Source organism: Betta splendens, chromosome 15 (genome assembly GCF_900634795.4).
Source record: "Betta splendens chromosome 15, fBetSpl5.4, whole genome shotgun sequence".
NCBI lineage: Eukaryota > Metazoa > Chordata > Actinopteri > Anabantiformes > Osphronemidae > Betta > Betta splendens.
Genome location: NC_040895.2, coordinates 16,529,351 through 16,557,207, shown reverse-complemented (window position 1 = coordinate 16,557,207; position 27,857 = coordinate 16,529,351). Strand labels below are relative to the sequence as shown.

General features: G+C 48.3%; 1 protein-coding gene across 2 annotated transcripts in view; it reads left to right on the top strand.

Annotated features, from left to right (window-relative positions):
• Positions 1-27,857, top strand: part of meis1b (Meis homeobox 1 b) — a 72,461-nt gene that overhangs the window by 2,792 nt on the left and 41,812 nt on the right. The window contains exons 1-7 of one of the 2 annotated variants that reach the window (XM_029174909.3): positions 3,045-3,782; positions 5,453-5,673; positions 6,625-6,766; positions 6,985-7,035; positions 7,571-7,621; positions 8,753-8,899; positions 16,670-16,781. In XM_029174909.3, coding sequence (XP_029030742.1) covers positions 3,771-3,782; positions 5,453-5,673; positions 6,625-6,766; positions 6,985-7,035; positions 7,571-7,621; positions 8,753-8,899; positions 16,670-16,781 — 736 coding nt within the window. In that variant the 5' untranslated portion in view covers positions 3,045-3,770. Of the gene's footprint in view, positions 1-3,044; positions 3,783-5,452; positions 5,674-6,624; positions 6,767-6,984; positions 7,036-7,570; positions 7,622-8,752; positions 8,900-16,669; positions 16,782-27,857 lie in introns of those variants that run through there. The other variant, XM_029174910.3, reaches the window with a different exon arrangement.

Here is a 27,857-nt window from a genome sequence, read left to right as displayed (position 1 = left end):
TGGGCGCAGAGCTGCGGGGCTGCGCGAGGTTTGACCTCCGTTTGACTCCTCTGGCTGCCAGTTACTCCTTGTTTCTTTAAACAGCCACAGATGAGCAACAAACGATCACCGACAAGCAGACACTCATCTGCAGTTCTGACCTATATATATATTTATTTATTTTTATTTCATCAAAACTATCTTGAAAAAATAACATTTTTCTAACCTAAGTATCTTTTAGTGGCGTAGGATTGTTACATAATAATGACTAATAAACACTGGCTTTCTCCAATAATTATATTTATAGGTGAACTTAAACACTGACGCTTCTCTGCGTAAAGTCGCGGCGCAGCCGCCACCTCCTGACGCTTTCATTTGTTTCAGCGGTCAAACATGCTGTCAATTTGCATTCAGCCATTTGAAAGTAATACCTACTGATTTTATTGAAACGACTCGAGCATTGCCGTCAACGCAAAGCGGATTAAACAGAAATGACGGTGTTTGCACCCCCCCCTCTCTTTGAGAATGCCAAAATGCGCTGACCCTCACGAAAGAGCAGCTCCAGGAGAGAAAGTGCAGCTCCACTTTGCTTTTGTAGACACTAATTGAAGGAGCTTAATTGCTTTATAATGCCATAGCAGTTATTTTACAGTGGGCAGGCGCTTCTTTCACGTTAATGCAGCCTTATTTCTTCTCAATTGCTCACTAAAATGTTGAGCACCTTGTGGTGTATAGAGCTGCTTCTCCTTTTGGCGTTACGTTGAAACAAAACCTTTATCTGAATGTGGATTCGTGCAGAAAATTGTCAATCATTAAAAAACTTTTACGTGCCGAATATACGAATATATATAAGTGGTAAGAATAAGCCTCTTAATTATTTAAAATGACAATTAAAAAAGGATGAGAGACGTAGAGCTTCTACTCACCAATAATTAACTGAATTAACCATCTCCGCAAGCGTAAGTCGGTCCAGTTTATTATGTGGTCCGTGTCTGTGCGCCAGTCCGCACGTTGTGCGCCAGTCCGCACGTTGTGCGCCGCTCCGGTGCCGCTCCGCAGTCCGCGCCCCGCACGCGCTCTGGCCGGACTGCAGCAGGCTTTAAGTCACTTCAAGCCTGCGTTATTGTCCCATCGGATCCCACCGCTCGGCTTTTACCACACGAAGAACCGCTGAATGTGTGAAGCCGCATTATCAAGTTATGACACCGTTTCTGTCACCGGAGCAGGTGATCGATGACTGAACGCGCTGCGCGGCGGAAAAAAGGAAAGAGCCTTCATATCAGGCTGTCACCGACTGGCAACGCGGTCTGGGCTTAATCTGCAGATAAATGAGCTGCTTCGCACACGTTCTGCTCCTGCGTGTCTGGGTGGAACAAACAAAAGTTGCCTGGACCTCGAGCTGAGGAACAGCGCGTGGAAAACAACCACACAAACAAACAGCAATCAGGAATCAGAATTTGTGAAAATCCCGGACACGTGCACGTTCAAACCGACTCAGTCGCTGAACTTCTTGTAGGTTATTGCTTCATTTCCCACGAATGTCTCTTAAATAGTTTAGGCAGCGTTTGAGACAGTTTAGCACCTTTTTTAATTAATGAAGAAACTAAATGAAAAATATGTGCACTCCATTGATATCCCGGTCCAGAAATGACTTATGACTAATAGACTTATAGTAAATTCTAATATTTAGTTAATTTACAGCCGCATATTACTCAGTGAGATCATTACTTCTACTGCCTGAAATTACTCGAGAATCTAAGTTGCTCCTTCCACAAATCAGAGCTCATCAATATTTGACCAAACTTTTACAATCTCTCCTCTGCAAACTGAGCGCCTCTTTATGAAGTTCCGTTCACGTCTAGAAACTATTAAACTGAGACTTGAGTTCAAACTCTTGTGCGCAGTGGGTTTCTCTGGCTGCGTCTACAAGTGAAGTAGTCAGAGATGTATGAACAGAAAAACAGTGTGGACAAGATTCGGTCCAATACTCGGGGTTTGGTGGATTTATCGCGGGCAGCAGCTGTCAGGAAACACAAAGTGTGCGTTTTCTATTCGCGGACGACGCTTTTGTTTTGCGCCTCGGAGCGAACGCGGCCTAAAACCGATCAATCAGCCCCGGATCGATCTGGTGGGGAGCCAATAGGGGGCTCCCATGCCCGTCGCTCCCTGCCATTGGACAGCCCGGGCAGGCTGGAGCGACCCATTCGGCGCTGCTGTGGGGGAGAGGGACTGGCGACGTGTGAACTGGCGTTTAAGACATAAAAGATGCTCTGGAACGCTGCTGTAACGTTTCGGTGACTCGTGTCCGGACTCTGCCTTTCTGTCCGTCGGTTCCGGTCCGAGAGCTAATTAAGGAGGCTGACTTTACACAAAGAGCTGCCGCAGATTCTCATTACAAGCACCGCCGCTTGTTTTGCCTCCACGTGCAAAACAAACACATGCACCGCTCCCGTCCAAGCCCGTGTGTTGTGCATTTCCTTATTACAAGAACGCAAGTGCAATCGTGTTGCACAGAAGCTGATAATGAGCTGCGAGAGGCCCCGAACCTGTAAGACTGGATGTTTGGCTCCAGCTCGCGGTGGATTCCCTGCAAACATCATGTTGAGACTTTCTAATCCTGCCTACGGCCCACTTTCAGACGTGCAGCCCGCTTTTCTGATGCTTGGTTAGTGAGTAGAGTCCAGTCCGGACCCGGTGCAGACTCCAGACCCCGTGGGGTTGGATGACATACCTGACAACATCTCACATCAAAGTTGAAAGCAGGTTCAATGCGTCGTTAAATTAACTGTTTGCACGCGGAGAAGTTGGAGCTGAAGGCGTCGCCGCCGCGCGCTGCCGCTTGAATGGCGACAAACGAGTCCAGAGCGCATAACAAAGTCACTTTATGCGGATGATGCGTGACGCTGGACTAGTGGGATATTGTGTTTATCTCCCGTTGTTCCAGCTCGGAGTGCGGCTGCCTGGCTGGGCTCGCAGGGTCCTCCCACCCTCCCCTCCTCTCCGCGCGACTTGCTGCAGCCCGGTGCGTTGTATAAGACGCGACCTGTTATGGCCACCACTACTTCCGGGTTTCGGCAGTCTGGTCCAGATCCTCCGCTCCTCCTCAGCTCAACACACACATCCATTGTACACAAACGGGCAGGCGGCTCACGCATACACACGCACTCACACGCATAGAGAAAGCGAGGGACACGCACACACACGCGTATGCGCACACATGCACAGCATCGATCGTGGCTCCTTTAAGAAAGCCTAAGCCAGAATTATCACCCCACCTCCTCTTGATCTCCACTAGACGCTTTTGCATAAGAAAATCAAGCCGGGAGCTGAGAGTGATCAAAGAAAACGAGAGGAGAGCTGCTTCATTTTTTAACTGTGATTGTGACCATTAACATTTAGGTGGTGCCGATCCCGTGGAGACGCGCGTCGGACCATCATTCATCCGGTACTTTTGACAAGCCGTGGCGGGCGTTTTGACTGACAGGCGGAGTGGCAGAAAGCCATGAGAGTCGCCAGTTTTGTTTAAGGGACTATTGTGTTTTCGCCCTGGTTTTGGAAGCGCAGCGCGGCGCCGCTGCCCCGAGGACCGAGGACCTATTCGCAGCGCCGGGGCGAAACTTGCGCAGAGAGCGGCTCTACGGCTGGCGTCAACGCTCCGTGGAAAAGGGCGAACGGGATTTTGGCTGAAACATCCTCTCATTCCCTTGGATTTCTTTCCTAATTTCGTCTCCACCCTGGCCTCAGAGGGGATTTATCTAAAGTGAAAGGACGACCAGGGAGTGAGGAGGGTTATGGCGCAACGGGTACGTAGCGCAGTCCCCCGAAAAGTTTGAGTCCGCTGTGCTGTGTAACGTGGCTCAATGACACACGTACCCGCACGGACGCACGCTCGCGGCGAAAGTTTCTGTCGTCTTCCTGACACATGCGGGCACAATTTCATGTTGGGCGTCTTTTGGCACGGTATTACGCACGGCCGCTCGCGTTGGCTCCACAAACCGGCCCGCTGAGGGACATTAGAAGCGTGATCATATCTCACATCGCCTATGTTTTTTAGATTAGTTATGACAGGCCAGTTACTGGAAGCGAAATGGGGGGAGGGCGCAGAGGCAAAACAAATGTCCACATTTCTCCCCACATTGTCAAGATTCTCACTGGAGCATTTATGAACAAAACAAAAAGCTCACTTTTAATCCTCGGTTCTTCCTTAAACCGCGGAGTGGGCGAAAATACGCGTTATTAGCGTAACGCCAGCGAGGCGGTGTTTGGTGGAGGTGATGACAAACACTTTGATTCATAAAGTCCAGAGCTGCTGCAGAGCAGCGGCCGGATCTTCACACGGACAGCAAACGGTGTGAAAGGAGAGATGTTGGGGACATGCCGGACGCATTTAGCCGCGTGGTCTGGCACCGCAGCCGCACCACGCTGGGCTTTGCACCTTTTTGCCTTGGGTGGAAACGCTCAGCTCTAAGTGATCACGCTTTTTGCGCCGTCCCGAGCACCAGTTTGCCACTTTTAGCGAGAACTATCAATAATTCAAGGGCCGTTTTAATCTGTTGAGGAGACAAACCTCAAATAAACATTTAATTCCAGCTTCAGCCGAACCGAACCCGCGTTCGTGCGTTCGAACCAACCTGCTGCGTGGCCCGTAACTGCCAAACGACGGCGTGAAGCCCGGACCGTATTATTTAAGGCCAAAGTGACACGTGAAAAAGTTTGAAGGTCCAGCTTCAATTTGAGCCCGTCAGAAAACACGAGCCGCGTTTACGCGCGTTTGTTGCATAAACCAACCACAGCGTTTGATGGGTAATAAGATCCCGCGCAGTTATGAGCCTTTAAAATAAGAAAACACAGCAATTAACAAGTTTAAGACATTTGTTGTACACGGTGAAAAACAACACACCAGGCGTTTGCTGTTAAAAGACAATTACTGCCCCAGTTAATATTTATTATCACAGCTGAGCCACGCGAGTATACTTTTACTTTCTTCTGCTGCCCATAATTTTGAACACACGGACTAGTTCATATTTAACCTCTGAGCTCCAGCGGTCACTGTGAGTTATAAAACTAGTTTATACTTCAAAATAAATGCTGGACTTTCACAACATAAGCGACATTTAAATTCACTCGGACTAAAGTCTTCAACACGTATTTTTGTGAAAACTATAGAATTTAACCAATTTATTTCTCTTGTTGTGCAGAAGTTACAAGTGTCAGGATTTAATCCGGAAATCTCCTTGAAATAAATGTGGAACTGATCGAATGTCTGGAAATTAAGAAAACTGTTTAGACCAGATTTAACTTTACTTTTGTTTTATTGTAAGATTGAACTTCGCTCTTACAATAAAACACAAGCCTGAAAAGTCTGGCGTCTCCGGGAGCGTCCGTAATATTCCCCTGACTTTCCGGGAAGTGACGAGCAGTCTGATATGTTGTGTGCAAGCGTAATCACCGTGGACTCGCGTGTTTGTTGCAGTACGAAGACTTGCCCCACTACGCGATGGACGGGGTGGGCATCCCGACCACCATGTACGGGGACCCGCACGGAGCCCGGTCCATGCAGGCGGTGCACCTCAACCACGGGCCCCAGCTGCACTCCCACCAGTACCCGCACACAGCCCACACCAACACCATGCCTCCCAGTATGGGCTCCTCCGTTAACGACGCTCTCAAGAGGGATAAAGACGCAATATACGGGTAGGTGTGCGCCTCCCCACGGGGACGGCCGCGTCTCCGGGCCCGGGTGGGGGTGGGCTCACAGGGGGACGACGTGGACGCGGAGCCCGGGACAGCTGCGTGTCCCAGGGACGAGTTTCTGCAAAGCACTGGGGCCCAGTTTGCTGCGCAGGCGCCGAGAAAGACAGAGGCTGCACGGGTTTTATGCTCTTTTAATTCCTGCACCGCTGGAACATTTTACTTTAATGTTAGTCGAGTGTGTTTCTGCTGGGTCACAGAGGACGAGATAAAAAACACGGTTCAGTTGTGGAGACGCGCTGCTGTTTAGGTTTTGACGGAAAATTTATGCTGACGTTTAAGAATAATTATGACGAAAATCCCTGTAATTTAAAACGCCATAGTTTTATAATTTATCTTACTTTAATTTGAAGTTTCATCGTTTTTTTAATAACAAAAATAGTTATCTCTCGTCTTTTAATTAATGTGGCAGGCATCAACAAATACCGTTAAAATGTTAATTAATTAAAATAATTCCCTCCATTAGCATTAGGTTTTCACGGCGCCTGAACGTTGGCACAAGTTTACCAGTCATATTGTCCTTAAACATTGGCAGCCTGCACATATTTGTGGAATAAATAATTCACAAACGTTCGCACATTTAGCCACATGCAACCAAACAAACACACACACACACACACACACACACACATCTGTCTAAACGCAGACCTGCAAGGAGTTGTTTGACTGACTCTAAAGCTTTTATGCCATTAGGCGCGCCTAGATTTAATCACAGAAGTCCGCCGCTGTTTACAGCCCTTCTCCGAGCCTCTGCATAATATAACAGCACGGGCTGCAGCAGCGGTCCCCACGGGCGCGTTGCTGGAGAGCAGCACGGCTCGCTAAATCCAGCCTGGAGTCGTCGTGACCCCGGCGCCGTTCTCTCTGGTGACATTTGCTATTGTGTGTTCGCAGGCACCCCCTGTTCCCCCTGCTTGCACTGATTTTTGAGAAATGTGAATTAGCGACGTGCACCCCCAGAGAGCCCGGGGTGGCGGGAGGAGACGTCTGCTCGTCGGAATCCTTCAATGAAGACATAGCAGTGTTTGCAAAACAGGTCAGCAGAGTTTGCCTTTATTTTTCACGCGCGTCCTCGCGCCGCGCGTGTGACGCGCTGACGTCCGTGCGTGAAGGCAAGTGCGCAGTAAAAAATTAAAACGTGACTGTGTGTGCGTACAGTTGAAATTAATATAATTACTCCGTTTAATGTCATAATTAACAGAACACAAAAACCGTCCGTATAAACCTGTTGTATAATCGTGTTTTTGCTTTCAGATTCGGGCAGAAAAACCTTTATTTTCATCGAATCCAGAGTTGGATAATCTGGTAAGACGCATACTCTAAACTCATTTCCCAAAGTGTCTCTCTGTGTTTCTCGTGCAGACGTTATCAGCTGCTGTTTCCACGTATGTGAGAGACGTGCGCGTACGTGGGGCGGAACATTTAAAGCGTGATTGGAGCTGATGTTCCTCTTTTTGGGCTGTTTGATACCCTGATTGCCCCCGGTGGTATCTTTAGATGACGGGCCGCTGTCAGACAGCTGTCACACACCTTTGAACTGCACCTGGGAAGTTGTTCCGCTCGTGCTCCTCACTTTGTACGTGATAGCGTGATATGAAAGCAGCGCTTCCTCACGACTAGCTGGAGCCTATGAGGTCTCCGGGTCTGGGGCTTATTGCAGCGTCAGTCTGCACCGTCTGCCCTCCGTATTGCAATAATGTCGAACTTTAATATCAGTTCCACATAAAATCCATTCACATGAATATTTTCCTCGTCTAGTTACTTGCATTGAGGAAAACGTGTCTGTTTAATATCACGAGATTTGAGCAGCTCATTTTTATTGTTATTTTAATTTTTCCAGATGATTCAAGCCATTCAAGTTTTACGATTTCATCTTCTGGAGCTGGAGAAGGTAATATTCTCTCGCTGTTTCTGTCCACCGCGCCACTTCAGACCTACGGGCCGCATTTGCATAAATGTATTTTTGCTAGTCGGTTATAATTAGCGTCAAAATCAATCATGGGGCCATTTCTTTTCCGCGTTTAATCACGACGCAAGCTGTTACAACTGGAACGGATATCTCTGTGGCCAAATCTCCCCGCACGTTTTAATGAAGTTTAATGCTGGCAGAAATTGCACGCAAGGTGAAACATATAGGCGAACTTTGCGGGTTTCAGACCCGCTTCTTTGTGGAGGGCAAAAGGCCCCCGGCAGCCATCTGTGGGCAGAGGCACCAGTGGGTGGAAAAGTGTGATTTGTCTCGGTATCAGACGCAGCACGGCCGCTCGCGCAGTCAACGCGAATCTAAACTTTAACTTTAGGAAGAAGTGAAAGTGTTGGTTTGTCAACTTGAAAACCAAAATCTGTGAAGGCGCAGTTTTACGCACAACCCGCAGTTCGTCGCGCTCGTGAGTAAAATCAGTTTTCCGTTTTTTTTCTGGCCCTGTTTCTGACACGTCTGCGCTTCACGCGGCAGGATGCGCGACACTGGCCGTGATAATGTAATAAGTAGACGAAATTAAACAGTTTACCTTAAATGTCAGTCAAGCGGGTCACCCTCCTCTAATGGCCACTACCCGGGGCACCGATGATGAATTTAACACGGGTGTTGAGTGCGTTGTAGCCCCTGAGCCCTCTTGTCACTGTCAATTTTCGACGATATCTCTATTTTGAGAGGTGAAAAAAATAAAGTTCCTCTCGCGGTGCAGCTCCAGCGTCACGGCGCGTCACGGCGCGTCACGGGAACCAGAAACACCTGAGCCCGAAGGCGTCAGGGTCCGATCTGGATCATTTCAGAGCCAACGTGAAACAATATTCAGACATTTTTGGAACCACTATTTATAAATGAATACTGATGATTGATCTTTTCCCACGTGACAGAAACTAAAATATTTGCCACTGATCAATAATCGCTCCAACTTTTTCCACGCAGTGATCTTCAGGTTTTCTAAAACTCTGGCTTTTGCGCTTAAGTGTGTTGCGTGCAATTGTTTTTGTTGTCTCCTCTGGGTGAGTGTGTGACGCCTGTTCCTCCTCTCTGTAGGTGCACGAGCTGTGTGATAATTTCTGTCACCGATACATCAGCTGCTTGAAAGGAAAGATGCCCATCGACTTGGTCATAGACGACAGAGAGGGCGGGTCCAAATCAGACAGCGAGGAAATCACGAGATCGTCGGTGGCGCTTGATCAGGTACGTGTGTGTGTGTGTGTGTGTGTGTGTTCTCCTGCTGGCTATTCAGCTATTCTGGGTCACTACTCTGCTGCGCTGTTATTTGCATATGATTAAGGCCGTTTTACATTCCAGCCATCGGAATGAAAAATTTTCTGAATAATGTTGCCATTATTGGCCCATTAAGACTTCAACCCGGAACCGACCTGGGAAGATTAGCTCGAAAAAGCATCGCCATAAACTTGACCTGTTTCATGTCGATTTTAATTTAGTGTCTCCCTCCATTCTCCCTCTTCTCCCCGCGTCGTTTTAAAGCACAGCGCGGCGTCGTGAGCTCCTCGCTGCGTCGTTCCCAGAGAGCGCAGCAGCCGGATGCGCTCTTTGCGCTCTTTGCGCTCTTTGCGCACTCTGCGCACTCTGCGCACTGTGGTCGAGGTGCCTCAGCTTCTCCACTGTACAGTTCACGGTTCATTACGCGTCTTGTCAGTATTTTTCCTTAGACATGAGTGCACATTGCTTATCGAGACCCATCCGCTCTCCCTCCTTTATTTCGCTCAGAGCGCACAGATTCCACGCCACTAAGAAGGTTTATTTTCCAAAGCTATAGAAGCGGTGGGTATTAAAGGTAGATTAGGGAGTGTTTCCTTTTGTGTAGATATCACAGATAACCACAGCTTTCATTATGTGCTCCACTGGCTGTTGGTACTCCGGGGACGCTGTAGTGCGCGCACAGGCATGACCCTAATGGTCCATACACTGCCGTTAAATAATGATAACAGCAGCCCATGATTAGAATTATGCAAATCGGGATTTTCGGCCATTAATAGCGGGAGTCATTTTGTGCAGAAGACAGAGTTGCAGGCGATGTTTCCGTAAGTTCAGCTACGGCAGAGTGTAAAGAATAGCTTTGGAGGGAAGCGGCTGTAACCTGGAGACGAGGCAGGAAAACAACCAAGTGCCCAAATTAAAGGGATTAGTTGGATAGTCCGACATAAAAATTAATGAAGCGATAAGGCTAAATAATTTAAATCCGCGGACTTCCATATGGTTGAGTGGCTGGTCTGAGTGCAGGGAGGCAGCCATCGTCTTTTATGTCGGGGGTGAATGGCAGGGCTGGGGCCCGGCTGGGAGACCCCCCCCCCCCCCCAGCGCTGCGCACGCACTCCTCCGTTGGCCCCTGTGTCTGATTATGGAAATGAGAAAGATCACCCGGAAGATAATAGTTCATTTAATCCAGAAGCAGAATTAAATAACACAGACGCCACTCGTGCATTTAAGTGTCTCTTTGAACAGCTTGCTGGGTTCTCTCGGGGACACAGTTGTCAAAAGTTTTATAGATGGGTCAGGACACAATATGACGCCCTATGGTAACTATATAGATATGGAAATAAAGTGTGTTAAAACCCTTGGGGTTCTAGGTATATGAAGAAAATGATGTTGTGCTCCGGGCAGTGCTGTGAATCTTTAATTGACTGTAAGATGAAGACATGGCCTATTTTAATATCATGATTACCCCCTACCTATAGCTAATCCAGGGCGAAACCACCGCCTTGCTGTTTACCCTGACAGAATAATACAAATGACCTCCACACAGTTTGCACCAAAACGCGGGGAAACTTTTTGACAGATGTGTAACATTGAGGGATGGGCTGATGTTCCAGTAGAATAACACGGAGGCCGTCCACAGCAGCCGACTAAATGGGCAAATCCAAACAGGCGGCGGCTGCTCCAGTCTCACTGCTGAATACGTACATTGTCAGTCTAATGGCCCTGCTCTCCACGACTTACATGCAGCTGAATATATAGGTTTTGAATTTTTGTGGCTATTTCTGTGTGACGTCTTATCTACAGTTGTTAGGCAGCGACATCCTTAACGAATTTGCATCGTGTGTGCATTATCTCTTTCCATATGTATTTTTAATATATGCCCTCGGGCATAAAGTTGAAGTGGACTGGAAAAAAATGCTGAAAATTTGCACAAAAGAACAATGTTAACAAGACAGAGAAAGCAGGCTCATTTATTCATAAACCAATTTATTCCAGTAAGGCGACTGTAGCAGAGGAGGAAGGAAAAAAATTCTTTGAATTTATTAAACTCAACAATCCAACAATGCTGACTTTCTCTCTGCTTTTTACATCCTTGCGTCATCAGAGTAAATTTGTGAATGTTCTTTACATTGTTTTTGTAGCCTGCTCATGCAGGCGAGGACGGAGGGACGGGCGCTGGGCGAGCGTAGCCGCGAGGTGAGAAAGTCAGAGGCTGTGCAGCGGTGGTGAATGCAGCTCAGCCAGTTTGGGCTCGTGTGTGTGTGTGAACTGTGGATGCACATACGTGTATGAGCGTGTGTTCTGACCCCCCCCCCCCCCCTCAGGTGCTGTGTGAGTGGAGTGACTGGTTCACACCCGTTGGACTTTAACCCGTTCACTGCCTGAGCCAGAGCCTCCTTTCTCTACCTGTTCATTCTGTTGTTGTGGAGCGGTACGTGTCCGCGTCCGCGTCCGTTTCCGTCTCCGTTCCAGCTGCTGTGAAAGCTCGGTGGCCGTCGCTCCGCTGACCGCCGGGCGCGTTCACCTCGGGAGGTATTTCTCCGCCGCCGTACGTCATTTGCACAGTGGCCTTTAATTGCACAGCGAGCGCGGGGGGGGGGGGGCAGCAATTTGCTAATGAAGTCCGAGGGCCGGCTCACGCTGTAGAGCAGAACGCCACTAATAGCGCTGAGGACTCACTCCAAGTCTCAAGAGCTCCTCCGCCTGATTGAGCCACGCAGGCTGAAGTGCGGCTTGAAATAATTGAAATTTCCCTCAAAACATTCTCTACCTGACTTTTCCTGAGCATAAGCGAGTCTTTAATGATCATGAAGCCTTGGCACTGAACTAAATTTAGAGTGAAGCTCTGACGTTCTCCATGCACGTCTGTATTTGTGCTGTGGAGACGTGCACCAGTTTGCATTAGTTTTTGTATGCTACACGTCCTGTGCTACACAGCGCTGGTGTGAGCTCAGTGTTGTGGTCACCGTGTAAGAATTCCGTCCTGATAGCGCTATCTGCTCCCAACAATCGGCCCTGTTGGGCCATACAAGTGGTGGTTTCCAGGTCAGTGAGACCCAACAGTGTTGGTTTAGGTAACGCTGGCGGTCAAAGAGTGACCCCTGAAGCCCTCGCACCCCCGTCCGTCCTGACTCAATGGAAACCCTGACCACTGGGGTCAGCCACTATTTTCCTAATCAGTCCACAGCTATCGCTAATCTATGGGCTTGTAGTGGAGCTATGGATCGAGTTACAGCCGACCCGAGCGCCACTCGGCTTGTTTCCTACAGTGACACGCTGCTGATCCGAATACGAACTTTTGAATCGTCACACTGAATGTTGGTAACAGCAGCTTTTGTAGCTGAATAGAAGAGAAGTTTGACCCCCAACGCCCCCCCCACTCACCCCTCCTTCCCCAACTCCCCCTCTCACCCCTCTGTTCTGAACTCCCCTTTTTTCTTCACTGGGGGGTGAATGCGGGGCGGCTGTTAAGGATTCAACAAGTGATGCAAAGAAGCGACCACGTGACTTGTGTTTCTTTAGCCTCTTCATTATTGTGGTGGAATAGCAAGTAGGGGTGATTCTGATTAAGCAAACCGAGGCCAGAGTGACTTCAAAGAACTGAAACGCCCACAGAAAGGCTTCTATACGTTCAGACGTCCACAAAATAGGTTTTATGGATTTCTATGGTTGTTGGTTCTGAATCTTGCACCACAAAGCTCGGTGGCGCTGCACTGTACCACACACAACCATATGATCCCAGCAGCAAGTGGAGTTGTGCTCCAGTATCTCCTGTTACGTAGCCGGGGCAGCAGCCACTGTCCCTGAGGCCTGTTGTGGTTTCTTTGGCTAAGTAAACAATAACCTGGCTTAACATTTGTGTACTTAGCTAATGGAAAGTTCCTCTCCCCCTTAACCCCCGCAAGCTCCCTGACAATGGCCACCGTCACAAACAGCCCGTCTCCAAGGAATCCACAGAGAACTTCCCGAGCTAGGCTAGGCTAATGAAGAAACCGCAGCAAAACAAGTCATTAAGAAGTCCCGCCTGGCTGAAAAAAGGGAATATGCTTTGTTAGGGGTTCGATGGTGTTGGGAGAGAGAGAGAGAGAGAGAGAGAGAGCACTCAAGTTAATGTATTTGTTTGGACGTGAGCTCCGCGAGAGTAAACAAGGAGTCTGCAGTCAGATCTGAAGTGCAGGAGGCCACGGAGAAAGAAGGAAAATCAGTTTGTCAGTTTCCACGAGTGTCATCGAAACCCACTCTGAACACTGATAATTATCTCAAACATGTAATTATGCCGTGATCTTAACCCACCGGTTTATAAAGCCAACACAAGAGCACCTGACGGCTCTTCACTACTTTACGTACTCAAGAGACCAACTCCAGTTTTCTGCCTCTCCCCCTTCAGCAATTATGTTATTTCTTCTTCTTTCTTTGTCTATTGTGAACAGTTAAGGAGGAAGGGGAGTGCAGAACAGAATGACAGGGAGGGAGGGAGGGGAGGGGTCTCCTCCTTTGCACCATGCATACCATTATTCTCCCCCCTCTTTGGAAGCACCCGTGTTGCAGCAGTGAGGCGAGCACTGGCCGGGCCGGTTCTGGGACCGGCGGATCCTGCTTCATGCGTTCGCGGCGGAATGCAACGTAAAGCAGAGTTTCCACCGGCTGCGCGTTGAGCCTCCTGTGCTGCACTCGCTCCGAGCCGGACGCCGTGCCCCCACTGACTGCCGCTGCTGCTGCAGCACATGGCAGATTTCAACTCGAGGAACCGGCGCCGCTTCAAAGGTCAAAAACGGTGTTAAAGAAAACAACCGCAGACAGATGCCGCAAAGCATTCTGGGGGATGGAGTCGAGCGTCCTCCTCAGAACCTCCGCCGAGCAGCGCGTGTGGTTATTGGGATATTTACGTCTGTGCCAGTGAATATGTGCATGCGATCATTCCTGGCACCGAGTGAAGAGTAAATATCCACATCACACAAGATATTTGCGAGCAGGAAGGTGGGGGCAAAGCACAACAACCTGAACCATTTTCTTTATTATTGCAAATGAATTGGCAAGGCAGTGTTTCTTGCCTGAGCGCCTGTATGATCTAGAGGCCTGGCACAGTGAGAAAGGGAAGCCCCCCTCCTGCATCTCAGATGCGACACAATGAGAATGCATTGGATTGGAATGCCTCACTGATCATAGAGGAATCAGAATTTCCAGCAAGGAAAATCTTTTCATGCCGAATTAGGGTGGCGGAGGGAAGAAAAATGGTAATGAAAAAAGAAAAAGGGGAGGAAAAAAAGGTATGCGCGGCTCACGAGCGGCGTCGCCCCGGCTCGGCTCGGCAGATTTAAGAACTTTAGCTAAAGCTAGGCAGAATAGAATGTAGAAAATTGAATTTGCTGAACAATTAGGCATTGAATTAATCTACATCCTGCGCAGGAGCGAGCGAGCGAGCGAGGAGAGAGAGCGCGGCTGCTCGTTAGGGGACTCTCTCTCCGTCCTCCAACTTTCCCTTCGGTTGTTTATGGTCGGCCTCCGTGTTGTGTCAAGGTGTGTGTCATTGTGTGTATTGTGGTCAAGGTGTGTGCTGTTAAGTAGGAACTCTGATGTGTTTTCGCGTGCATGGCTGTGTGCGTGCGCGCCGCTCGACCTGTGTGCGGTTGTGTGATCTCAGCCGTGTGTGCATTAATTGCGTGTTAGATCAGCGCGAGGCCTGTTCCGTCGGAGGGCGGTCCGCGATTCTAAATAAACTCCGCGTCCCTGCGGAGATGCCACCAGGCTCCCTCTCGGCCCCGCCCCCTTTCCCATGGGGCCTCAGCGGCCACCTCCCAACAGGCACAGCTCGCTTTTGTTCAATTACAGCTAATGCGGTAGTTTGCCGTTCCCCCTCTGCTTTCTAATTAGAAGTTCAAGTGGGCTCTTTTTACCAGAATTAAACCAAAAAGAAAAGCGCACGCTCTTCTTTTCTACCGCTCGCTGGGTGACGTTTTCCACCTCGATCGAACAGCTCCGCTCGCTCTCTGGGTTCTGCCCTTCTGGGGGAGCCTGCGTTAACTGTTTGCGTGCTGAGCATGTGGTCTGGATTACCTCACTTGTGATGTTGTGTGGAGCTGCACGGGTGTTTCATTTTTTAGCGTTCGACAGTCAGCAAAAAAGGAAAAAGGAGCAAAGAGGCAGAAGTTGGAATCTTATCCCTGTTAAAATCGGCGTTTATCTGCTCCGGCATCGTTCTAGTCATGCCTTCATGTAGTGCAGTTCCCCTTTATTGCAGAGCCTAATTTGGAAAACAACGATTATATCGTCCATGTAAACACTGCATTATAATTTCATAGCAGGGCAGCATCAAACGGGCCTAATAGACCCCAAATGTGTTGAATTTGCTGAGTGGCTCAGTCTTGGCTGTTGTTTCACTCCCCCTACGTTGAGTTTAAACCAAACCCTGTGTCATGAATGAATGTGGCTCTTTGCTGTAACAGAGGTAGAGCTGCTCGTCCTTCGCCAATTGGAACCAGTTGTTTCTCTCTCTCCCTCCGCTCGTTCCTATCGCTCATTTCGTCACGTAGCCCTAAAAGCGTGATGCAAACACCACATTGCCCTCTTGATATCTGCTTCATTTGATTTGCCGGCGCAGAGCGCGGCGGCGCAGGCGGCAGGGGAGGCTTGTGCGCGTGTTTGTGTGTTTTGTTTGCTGCGTGTTTGTTTGTGATCGCTAGCTGCATGTGATAAGACATTAGATCCCATTTCCGTCTCTTTTCTCTGTTGTCCTCGGCGCTAATGTTGCTTTTTAGACGCAATGGGATCTAAGAGGTAACATCTGGTTTAGTTTCAGTAATACGTAGCAGCTTTGTGTTGGGAAAAGTGAGTTGAGTGTGTTTCAGGCACTTTCTGCAGCGTGGTTGTGTTGTGTACATGTAGCCGGGATCTTATTTATATGTGAGTGTGTGTGTGTGTTTCCTTTATCATCCTGTCTGGACCATTTGCTTCCTACTGAACAGTGTGCAGCTGGCAGTCATCTGGCAGAACACTGTCCTTCAGCACACGCACACACACACACACACACACACACACACACACACACACACACACACAGACGAACACACACACAAACCCAGCTCTACTCAGCAGCTTGTGGACAAAAAACTGGACAAAAACTGGGAGAATCTGTCTCATCTTAACATTAGTTGACGTCAGTCATTTTTAAAAGTCGAGGGTTGAAGTTGAGGCTTTCACTCTTCGTAGCTTCATCAGCAGGAATAGGTTTTTGCTCAACTGATCTTTGCTTCATTTCTGTTTTTGCCTGAGATCAGCCTGTTGGGATTCGTCGCCGCTTTCCCAAATGAAATCTAAATCTGCATTAGCAGGATTGGCCATCTATCATTGTCATGGTCGTCTTTCAGGATTTATCCCCATGTAGCAATACTCTAAATTATTTACCTCTCGTCCGCTCTGCTCCGCTCTGCGTGGATGACGTTACTCCCTGGCTCGGGCTGAGGCCTATCTGAACTTGTAGCTGTTTCGTATTTTCATCTGCTAGTGGTTTGAGCCAAATAGAGGCAGCCGTGGTTCGCATGCCTCACAAAGCTGGGAACTAATTCAGCGTTTGCTCGCTGTTCATCAAGCACAGTAATCCTCATCTCATACGATTGTTGCAGGGGCTCCACACATCGCAGATCGCTTTGTTTGAGTGTGTGTGGGCTCGTCCTACGGTTACATAAAAAAAAAAAAAAAAACGTAAGGCGACTCCAACTGACCCGTGTCCCCGTCTCTCCCCCTCAGACGTCCTGGAACCGAGATCACGACGACACGGCGTCCACGCGTTCAGGAGGAACTCCAGGCCCGTCCAGTGGTGGGCACACATCACACAGCGGAGACAACAGCAGCGAACAGGGTAAGACTCCTGGAGCCTCGGGCCTCACAGCCTGAGGGGCGGTTTGACGCACTTTGAAGAGCGTGCACTTTTAGCAGGAGCTCACATTTGCTCAGGGAGTTCATGTATTTAGATTTATTGTGACACTAAATATTATTTGTGAGGTTTGAGGAATGTGTTGTCTTATGAGGCTGAATGACCATCCTAAAGTTATAGTTCTGTTACAAATTCCGGCCTATAAAGTCAGTTAATTTTACTGAGGCTATAATTAAATCCAAAGTTAATATGACAAAGATTATTATAAGATCTTTGATCACATTTTACTTCATTTCTTATTTGTTGGTGTTGAACCAGTGTGTGTTCGCGTGCGTGCGTGCGTGCGTGTACGTCTGTGTGTGCGTCTGTGCGTGCGTGCGTGTGTGTCAGTGTGTGCAGCGGTGGGAGAATGGGCTGCTGCTGGTGGGGCAGTGCTGCAAACAAACTGTAGGCAAAAAAGCGAGTTCATATATTATTGAAGGCGCTGTGAAGGCGAGCGCTTTGCAGGCTGCCAGTGCCAGGAGGCAGAGCCTGGGTGGGAGCACCGAGCGCCGCCATGCCTTCCACCCCAGCGAGCAGCCATTTATACAGTCAACACACACTTTCTGCCTCTTTGTCCGTGCCTCCTTCCTCTCTGCCTCCGCCGCGCGCCGTTCCTCCTCTCGCTCCTCGCCGCTGCTCCTCCACGGCGCCGAGGGACCGAGAGGTGAGACACGAGTTGAGATCAAAATAAGAGACAGATGATGTGGAGAGAGGAGCAGACTGATTAAAGGACAAAGCCACATTGTGTGTGCGCTGCCATCGGTGGCTCTAATGAGCGCGCTCGGTGCCGATTGTAGGGCCCTGCTTCCGTGACCTTTAACCTCTATTGACCAAAGTGACACTTCATTTTTCACATCTTTCCAATTATAGGCCCCTCCATATGTTGACCCACCTCCACTCGCCCGCTCCGTCTCCGACTCATCATCTCCCTTTCTGTCGCCGCGCATCGTCCCCCGTCCGTGTGTTTCAGTTTAATGAATGAGGGGCTTCGCTCTGTCTGGCGTGTTACACAATCGCTGTAGCATGATGCATGTGGGCACATGCTGGAGCGGTGCACAGCGATCGCTTTGTAAACTGTTATTTCTACGTGCTCAGTGACGCCTGTGGTGAATAAGCGAGGACTCCGGAGCAGCGTTAATGCGCGTTCTTGTGGAGGACCACTCAACAATCACGTGTGTAATAGTCGAGTATCCAGCGCTGTTGCTCCAGGTAGCCTCAGACACAGGCAGTGACGGGAGGAATCACCGGCGCACATGTTGGAGCGGCTTCAGTTTATATGGGTTGGGAGCAGCCTCTGCCACGTCATATCGGCTCTGGCAAACTGCGTGTCAGTCGCTCTGTAATCCCAGTAAGCTGGTTATTTATCTGTTTGGCATTTTGCTCACTCTCTCCAGACAGCTTTACCCGCTGTCTCCCCCCCCCCCCCCCCCCTCCCTCTCTCACCCTTTCATCTTTACAGCCTCCCTCGTTTCTCCGGTTTTCCCTTGTCTCCCACCTACTCTCACTTGTCTCTCTTTCATTTCGCTCTCAGTCGGTTTCCTTCTCCTCGTGTATTCCCGTGCTTTCCTCTCTCTCCTCCTCCTTTTTTTTTCCATGCCTCCCACTCACTCTAAAACACTACCTTTGTTTATCCTTCTTCTATCGCTTTCTCTCACCTCTTTGTCCCTTTCATGCTTCTTGTCTTTCTTGTGTATCTCCCATTTTTCACATCTATATTTTCCTGTTTTCTAATCTCCATTTATTTCTTTGACTGTTTTTTTATTCTTTCGGTTTTTATGATTTTTGACTTTTTACTTTTTACGTTGTCCTGTATTTTCCCTTTCCCATATTTCTTTTTCTTGGTATATCTCCATTCCTTCTGATCCTATTTTCTCTGACCTCTTCCTTTCTTTCACCTTTAGCAGATTGCTTTCCCACTGACCTTTCCCTCTGTCTCTCTCTCTCTTTCACTTTGTTAATTTTCTTTTTTTACTCATTCTCTCCAGTTTCATGAATTCAAGCTCCCTCTCTTTTTACACCACCTCTTGCACCCAATCTTTTTCCAATTCCTCCTCGTATCAGTCTCTATAACAGACTTCACGCTTGTGCTCCTCATCCCTCCGTCCTCTTCCTGCAGCACAGCGATGCCCAGCTCTGAGGACGGATGCTGGGTGGTTGAGGGCCTTTAACTAGTGAACTCCAGTCTCCTCTCTCTCTTTTTCTGAGGCTATTCCTGAGACAAACACATGCTCCACTCTGCCCTCTCCTCTGAACAGTTCACTGCCCACTGGTATAAAACCCCCATCTTTATCCGGAGCGCAGCACTCACACTGGAGGAGCTGCAGGAATCGCGATGAGCTCTTCGCATTACGTAAGATCAGATGTCTCTTTGTTGTGGAGCTCGATTGCAAGAGAAGACATTCTTTCCAAAGTGGAGTAATTGATAATGGCATATTTAATGATAACTCTTGGACCTTTTTAATTCATCAGCAGATGTTTTGCAGTGTTTTTGTCAGAGGCCCAGTGACAATGTGAGCAATTAAAAAAAAGGCTTTTTTATTTTTGCATGTGGTGACAATGCTCACATGTTGAGCTCTTGGTTATGGTGTTTATGCTTCGACCACAATGCTGATGGTATTTTTTTTAGCCCAGAATTCCATTGGCAGTTGCAAAAACATGGAGGGAGGATCACATTTGCTTCACACATGTCATTAAAATCAGTCCTGGGTGTCTCCTCTCTCCCTAAAGAGCAGACAAAGAAGAAAGCCTCTTATTTTTTCCTCCCTTTCTCTGGGATATCTTTGTAAACATCCAGCGTTTACAACAGGGAGAGTCGAGGAGAGGCCTCGTAGTTAATTAGTCCCACTCTATTAGCCAATCTGTCTGCTAGCTGGCTCCTACCAACAGGCCCCTTAGTTTTATGCCCAGAAGTCTTCTGCAGAAGCCTCATTGTAGCCGTTATGCCTTGGATCATGCCTCTTATGTGAAGAGCAATGCTCAAAGGGCAGAGGAAAAGCTAACAGATCATATACTGTGTGTGGGGGGTGTGGGGGGGTGTGTGTGTGGGGGGGTGTGCGGCTGCAGCCGTGTGGATGCGAGTCGTGCGAGTGTTTGCTGGTGTTTCTAGAAGCTACAGGGTTTCCCCCTCTGCTCGTCAGACACATCCAGGGATCGAGGCGATGACTGATGACATTAGATATGTATCACCAATTACCCCGACCGTTTGTAAAGAGTACAGCGCCAAGGCAAACAGCTCCCTGTGAGCTGTGTGTCAGTGCCTGCATACGTTTCTGCGTGCTTAGTCAGATTTCTGGCTCTGAGGGGTTTTTATGTTTGTGCAATAGTAAGAATGCTCAACATGAGATTTATGCTGATATTTGATATTTGACCTGACGTGCGCCTGTTGGTATTTTTTACATATGTAGATGATTTCTGCTGCACATTGGAGAAAGCTAGGCTTTGGTGTCTAATTGAATGAAGGAACAGAGCTCTGCAGGTGAGAAGGAAACATTTGCACAAATATCTGTTAATCAGAGTCGCAGCTGTGTGAAGGATGTGGCTCCTTCTTCAGGATGTGGCTCCAGAAACATTAGGCTGTTCAGGATCCTCGATGCATTTGAATATTGTCCGTGACGCAGCTCTACCCTAGTACCCCCCCCCCACCTCCACTGCCTGTGAGCCCCCATCGATCAGGCAGGAATATTCCTGATACTGTCGTCGCCCACTCTCGCTCCGACCTCTGTGCCATCGAACAAGGTCAGGCCACAGGAGCTGCTGCTCTCTGTTGTTTCATTGGCCGGTCTCCAGCGCCGGGGCGGTCGGACCGGACTGCCAGGCAATCAGCGCTCAGAACTAGCTCGTCCAGTCACTCAGATTCACGTGGCCCCCTCAAAGTCACCAATTAATTGGTCCGATTGTCCAGTAGACCGGAAGAGGGGACTGTGTGGCTCTGTGTTTTTCCTCACGCTGACTTGCTTTTCTCTCCCAGCGACCACTGATAATAATAAGCTCACGTCTTGTGGCTTTAGACGGGCGGCGTGGAGCGTGTAAACGTGACAGCTCTGGACAGCGCTGTAATGGTGCAGTCAACACGAAGTGACGGTTGCTTTTCCAGCTAGTTTGCTGATGCAGAAAATGAACAATGTCTCCATCAAACATTACAAATTCAAGAATCTGCAAAGAGAAAGAAGAGCGGCGTGAGCAGCTGTGTCTGTGCTCATGTGAGGCCGTGTAGAAGTTCTCCAGACGTTATCATGGCGCATCTTTGGTGCAGTAATTGTCTTATTGGTGTCCAGCGTCCCAGTAATCTGTTTAACTGTGAGGCTCTGTGGGTAGATAAAAGGCATGAGGCTCCCTTGATTAGTCTGCAGTCTGTATTACTGGAGGTGTGTGTGTAAGTACAGTAGCTGGCAGACACAAACATGATTCACTCTTTGATTTCCTCAGAGCCTGAACATGGGGGGAAAAGGGAGAGGTGGGAGACGGGGGAGAGAAAAAGCCAAAGACAACAGCAGAATGAGGCAGTGAGATAAAGAGGACTGGAGCAGAGCTCACAGCCGGTGTTGTGGAAGCATTTTGACACTGACTGGAGCCGAGACTGAGCGCTTATTTCCTGATAAGACGCCGCTGAGCGTCTGCAGCGCTGCTGGGAAACCTGCGCGTCCTCTGCAGCGCTTCACAGGTGGAGGACGTGACCAGGCTCCACCTGTTTGAAAAAAAAGGTACTCCGTACCTGCAGGGCCGCGACTAGAAACCTACATTTCCGTTCACATGCTGTTTATGAAAATCAATACCTGAAAGGCATGAAGCATAATTTAATCTCAGAACACCTTGAGAAATGTTTGAGCCAGTCAGCGTCGCCGGCAGCTCTGTTTATTCATTGATTTACTGCATCTCAAACAGCATCATCTACGGCGACTCTACGCTCCGTCCAATCGCGACCTCTCGATCTTTATGACCTGGTGCTATCGCTGCTAACCTACATGCAGTAACCTGCCTGTGATTGCCCCTTGATGACTTTTTACGGCCTCGCGGGCGCTGGGCTCACTCGCAGTGGCCTGAGGAGCCCCTCTTAAAAAAGAGGAAATTGTATCAGGTTCCCACAGTGAGGGGCCAGTTTGCTTTAGGATTAGGGTCGGTGTCGCTGGGCCGCTGGGGTCGTGTGGACGCGGGAGCGGCAGATCCGTGTAAACAAAGCCTTCGCCTTCTCCTCTTCCTCCTTTCACACAGCATCGAACCTTCTGCCTGCTCGTTGAGGTTCACTCACTTCTGTTTTATTAGCTCAGTGATCATCTCATCTGAGAGAATGTGATGGTCATAAAGCTGTTTGATAAGGTCTCGAAAGAGTGTTTGACTGTTTGACTTTGGGATTTATTTGCTGTGTGTCGATGTCATTCTCATCATTATGTGAGCTTCGTGTTTGTACATTCACGCTCCGTCTTTATTTTCTCAGAGCCTGTGTGTGTGTGTGTGTGTGTGTGTGTGTGTGTGTGTGTGTGTGTGTGTGTGTGTGTGTGTGTGTGTGTGTGTGTGTGTGTGTGTGTGTGTGTGTGTGTGTGTGTGTGTGTGTGTGTGTGTGTGTGTGTGTGTGTGTGTGTGTCGACTTTTTCTCATGTCAGAATGAATGCGCTGAAGGTGAATAGAATCTTTCCCATGCTCCGTGTCTGTTGCTTTAAATTTCGCTGCATTTGTTCAGGCCGTCTAGTCTGTTGGATACACGTGGGCATGTTTGCATGACCAAAGAAATGCAAAGTCTGGCGCAGACAGCACAATTTACATGAAATCCATATTCATTCGTGAGGCGCGTGGACACAAAATAGCCGCGTTCCTCTTCTCGTGGCCTCTGCTCGGTTCGGTCCAGTGAAAACGGTGACATGGATTCAGAATCCTGTCTCTTTCTCAGAAACTTGCCTGTGTTGCACTTTCCTGTCTTTATCTCGCTCGCTCTCGGATCGCACCGCGTCGTTTGGTGTTGCTCCAAGTCAGAGTACAACAGCCGTTCATTGGAAAACAAAAAAAAAGGTTCTACTTCATTTGCTCCAGTGAGGGAATGCAGGCGGGAGGGAAATGTATCTTTAGCTCCCATGTTATAATTGTGGCACGCTAATGATGTAGACACATTCTCGCTGTCTGTTTACAGGAAGCGCTCTTCTTTAATTTGTGACTGGTGTGAATGCCAAATGCCTATATCTAATTACTGGTGTGTGCAAAAAGATACTATTTACACACACTTTTGCCTTGTAGAGGTCTCTTGTGCGTCGGGTGAGGAGATTATGACAAGAGAGGTTAAGTGCGCAAATGTGGTAAAGACCGGTTTTTCTTTTCTGTTTTTCTGCAGCACTTTTTCTTTGCACGTAGAAATAATGAAAAGTTTTTTTCCTATTTAAACATAAAGATGTTCCTATTTAGTTCCTCTAAGTTTGAGATGTTGTTTCAGCCAAGGACTCCATCCAGGTTTATTTTGGTATGAAGCACCATAATTTGCACCATTCTTGTGTAATCGTGTCCAAAAGGAAGATGCTACTTTTGTCAAATTACTGGATATCTTCTTTGGAACTGCAGCTTTGATTTGCAAATGTAAACACGTCGAGATGCGGTAATTCACTTGTCCTGCAAATGAATAGGATGAAAAGTTAAGAACACTCCCCTTTGAACTGGTGTGTGTGTGTACTGTGTGTGTGTGTGTGTGTGTGTGTGTGTGTGTGTGTGTGTGTACTGTATGTGTGTGTGTACTGTATGTGTGTGTGTACTGTATGTGTGTGTGTACTGTATGTGTGTGTGTGTGTGTGTGTGTGTGTGTGTACTGTATGTGTGTGTGTACTGTATGTGTGTGTGTGTACTGTATGTGTGTGTGTGTGTGTGTGTGTGCAGTGTCTTTCCTGTGCTCCTGCCATGGGAAATAGTGCAGAATGGTGGCGAAGTTGGAATTTGTCACCAGTTTGCTCTTGTGTATTCAATTCGGCTCCAAATTGCCTCGACTCACAATGGGACACACACACAGACAGAAATCGCCCTGGTCCTTAATCGCGGCCGATACAGGTTCATAGGGAATCTGACAGTGAAATCACAGCGACTCATCACTGATGTGTCACAACGCATTACATCTGGCTGATAAAACAACCTCTAACTCTCTTCCCTCTTTCTGTCTTATTTCTGCCACTGCAGTCTGTCCCTCCTCCTCTTCCTCCTCCTCCTCCTCCTCCTCCTCCTCCTCCCTTGTAGAGGAGCTGAGCTCAGGGCCCAGGAGGCCTCTGATCAGATAGATGTTAACTTCTCAGGGAAATCGCTGATAGCACGCTGGAGAATTCAATCACTCTGCCAGTGGATGACAGAAGCAGAGGCCCGATGAGCTTTTTACTTCAGTTAATAGTAAATATAAATGGCTACAATAGGAGCGTATTAATTTCAGCCGGCTGTACTGTAGAAGAAATGTGGTGTAGATTGGGCAATGACTCGAGTGTCGGAGGAATGAAAAGGACAAGAGCAGCAACAGAGGGAGGGGGAGAGCAAAGAGACAGGGTATTAGCTCTTTGCTGAGCAGAGAAGCATTGTTTGGCCCCTTGGCACACACACAAATAAGCATCTCACACACACATGCACAGAGCACTAACGTTTATTTAGGCTTTTGATAAAGAGATTAGCCCCATCATCCTACGCTCTTAAGCTAGCCGAGGGGGTCCGTGTTCAGGAAATCCTGGCTTTCCTGACACACGGGCTTAGAAGGCAACCTGGCTCATAGCATTTAGGTGATATTAATACAGTTTCTAATGGTCAGATTAACATGATTTGGGCTGAAAGTGAGAGCAGTTTGGCGAGAGAGTGAGGAAATGACGGGGAGGTTAATGGGAAGCTGGTAAAAGAAGCAGAGCAAGGTAGAGGAGGCCGCGTCGCTGTGCCAGCTGGGCTCCATGCTCCTTTATTATTAGCCCCATCACAGTGGTTGGAGTCCAGCTTAAAGCTACAAACAGCGAAGTGCTAATTTTAGCCTCCAAAGAGGATAAGGATAAATAGCCTGCTGCCAGTTTGCCATATGGTCTCCTGCCGAATATATTGTGTCAGGAATATTTTTCACCCCTCCCCCAACACACACACACACACACACACACACACACACACACACACACACACACACACACACACACACACACACACACACACACACACACACACACACACACACACACACACACACACACACACACACACACACACACACTTGCATGTGTGACCAGTTAGGTGCTTTTATCTTAACATATGTATGTCTTTCTGAAATTAGCTAAAATTAGTAAAAATGTTTTGATGTATTTTTCTCTGAAGAATTGTTGTTGCCGTGACGATGGCCCTTCCAGCTGCAGGGTAACATTTGGCCTCTGCTGTAATCCTCTGCAACTTGGTTCATATTCTCACTTGTAAATGTGAGCCATGTAGAAGAATAAAAATGAGTCCCTCTCAATGTTCACATGTAAATGCAACTCACTCAGCCACTCTCCATTATTCTCTCACTCTCTCTCCCTCAAATTGAAATAATTCAATTTATGGACACAGTTCCAGACCTCCCTGGCTAAGACCATTATGCATGGAGCCCCCCTTTTTCTGACAAAAGAACCAGAGAATTTACCAGCCGGCTCGCCAAACGACACCCACACAAAGCCAATTTCATGCCAGGAAAACACCAGCAGAAGCACCATTCTTGGTCCAAACCTGCTTCCCAGTGGATTTTCTATATTATTAAATATGGGTCGATGCTACTTTAATTTTGTTGCAGGGCTTACTTCATAACCCTGATATGACACATGCAACTCCCTTTGCTTCTCACATTCACAGTGAACTTCTGTCTCCTGTTCCAGTTCAGGTGCTAAAGTCAGTTAGAAAATGAGGATGGTGTTTTGGGCCCAGTAACCTGGGATGCAGCAGGTTGGAGGCAAAGAATGTCAACTGGTCCGAAGCTTGACCCAGGGCTGACCCGTTCTAAACATGCCGCCCCCCGAGGCTGCATCCCTTTGGTCCTTTTGTCATGGATACCTGCTATAGGGATCTGACGGGGAGATAAAGCTCAGAGTTTAGAGAAACAGGGAAGAGGCGTTTAGATAACAAATACCTGCAGGTAAACACTAGTGCAGCAGGGTGGGCTGTGCAGCATTACGGGCTCTTGGGTTGTGTGTTTGCAGAGCAACACAAAGCGCCACTTGCCGTGCACACACACTTGTGAGCACATACATCTGGATGTAACCCGACCGTCCCTTCTCGCTCCGAGCCAGTGAAACTCAAAGAGATGAGCTAAGACTGAGGGCCCAGATTCCTGCGAGTGATAACCTACCTTTGGAGTGAAAGCCTGAGTGGAGTTGTTAAATGTGCACACACACACACACCCCACTCCCATGGGCACTCCCAGGTCTTTGTTCCACTAAAACTCTCTTAACCAGTAGAGAGGTCATACTGTTACAGGAAGTCACCCCCAGAGAGAGCTGCCTCCTTCAGGAAGTGACTAGTGGGGGACACAGTATCCACTGGGGCATATCGCTCCTGTCCACATGGACCCGTGCTTCACAGGAAGTGGGCCTGCTGTAAACCCACTCACTTCCTCTTCCTCTGACCCTGTGCTGGAGCCTTATCAGGGCTGCGTATGGGGAGGCTGATAGGACTACAAATCCCCCACATCCCCACAGCACCACATCCTGTCCCTATCGAGGGCACGCTGTCCAATCTAGTGCTGCGTCACCCTCCTCCCTCCTCCTCAGAGCATCCAAAAGGTCAATTTCATATGCCAGCTTGTAAAACAGAGGCGTTCTTATGTCAGACATGTGGAGCCACACAGTCAGTCCCCCTGGTGTCTGTCACTCATGTATAAACAACAACTCAACAGCAAAACATACTTTAAGGAGTAGGTGTCGGCTCAGACTGGGCCTTATCTATGTTCCTTCCGCCCCTTCAGCAACCTGAGCTTAGAGACGGCTTCATTCCTTCATAATAACAAAACTGTTATTAAAAAAAGCACCCCACTGGATGTTAATGCGCTATTATTAGCTTGAGCCACTGCAGGGTTAGCGTGCCGCTATTATCTAACTACGTAGTGCAGGTTAGTGGGAAAATCCTTGTGCATTGTGAGTGTTTATCAGAGGCTGCGTCCTGCAGATAGTTACTATGTGGAAAAACACACGCCCAACAGAGAGCTGCGCGTGTCGGAATCGCAGAGCCGCCAAACTTTGCTTTGGTTCCAACGCTCGAGAGATGATTACACACACAATGGGCTGACGTCTCCACCTAATTTCAGTTAATTAAGCAGGTGATTGGTTGGTAACAGTAAAACAAGTGTATCATTTCTCTAATTGCAGTCTATTGTTAAAGATGCACAGATGATATGAGAGGCTGCAGTTTGTGCAAATTCATGTCGGCTTAAAATGGTAGTTAGAAGAAATGATACGTACAGTTTTAGCTTAATTAAAAGGCCTTCGGTGCACATCTCGTCTGCTCGTGCTGGAAATGTCTATTTTTACTGGGTTTGAACAGGATGTTTCTTCCTTTGGGTCAGCTGAAGGTTCCCTCTCTTTGTCTGTCATCTTTATTGAAGGATTTTTGGACGCCCTTCAGCACGTCAGCTGACTTTTGGAAAGGACCGTCGTGCCATTGTGCTGTTAAGTGCTCTTAGCTTTTGTTATAGTCCTTGTCCATTCTAGCATCCCTTCCCCCCGTCTTCCACAGTCCATTTCACTCCTCTCTCTCTCTCTCTCTCTCTCTCTCTCAGCAGCCGTTGTGTACTGAGTTTGACTCGCAAGCTCGATGAGTTGAAGGTGTCAAAAGCTATCTGAGGAGCAGCGAAACAATTCAAAGGGAGAGAGTTAAGAGTGCGAAAGCAGCGGTGGAGCGCGGTTTGAGGAATCTGCCCGTTTGTGTGTGTGTGTGTGCGCGTGTTTTTGTGTGCGGGGACTTCACTTCACTGAGGCGGAGAATCTGTGGGCCCCCCTCACAAGTGCTCCCATTTGAACTGAGTCTGGCCTTCTATCTTCAGCTGGAAAAAAAGGAAAATTCAACACAAAGGCAGGA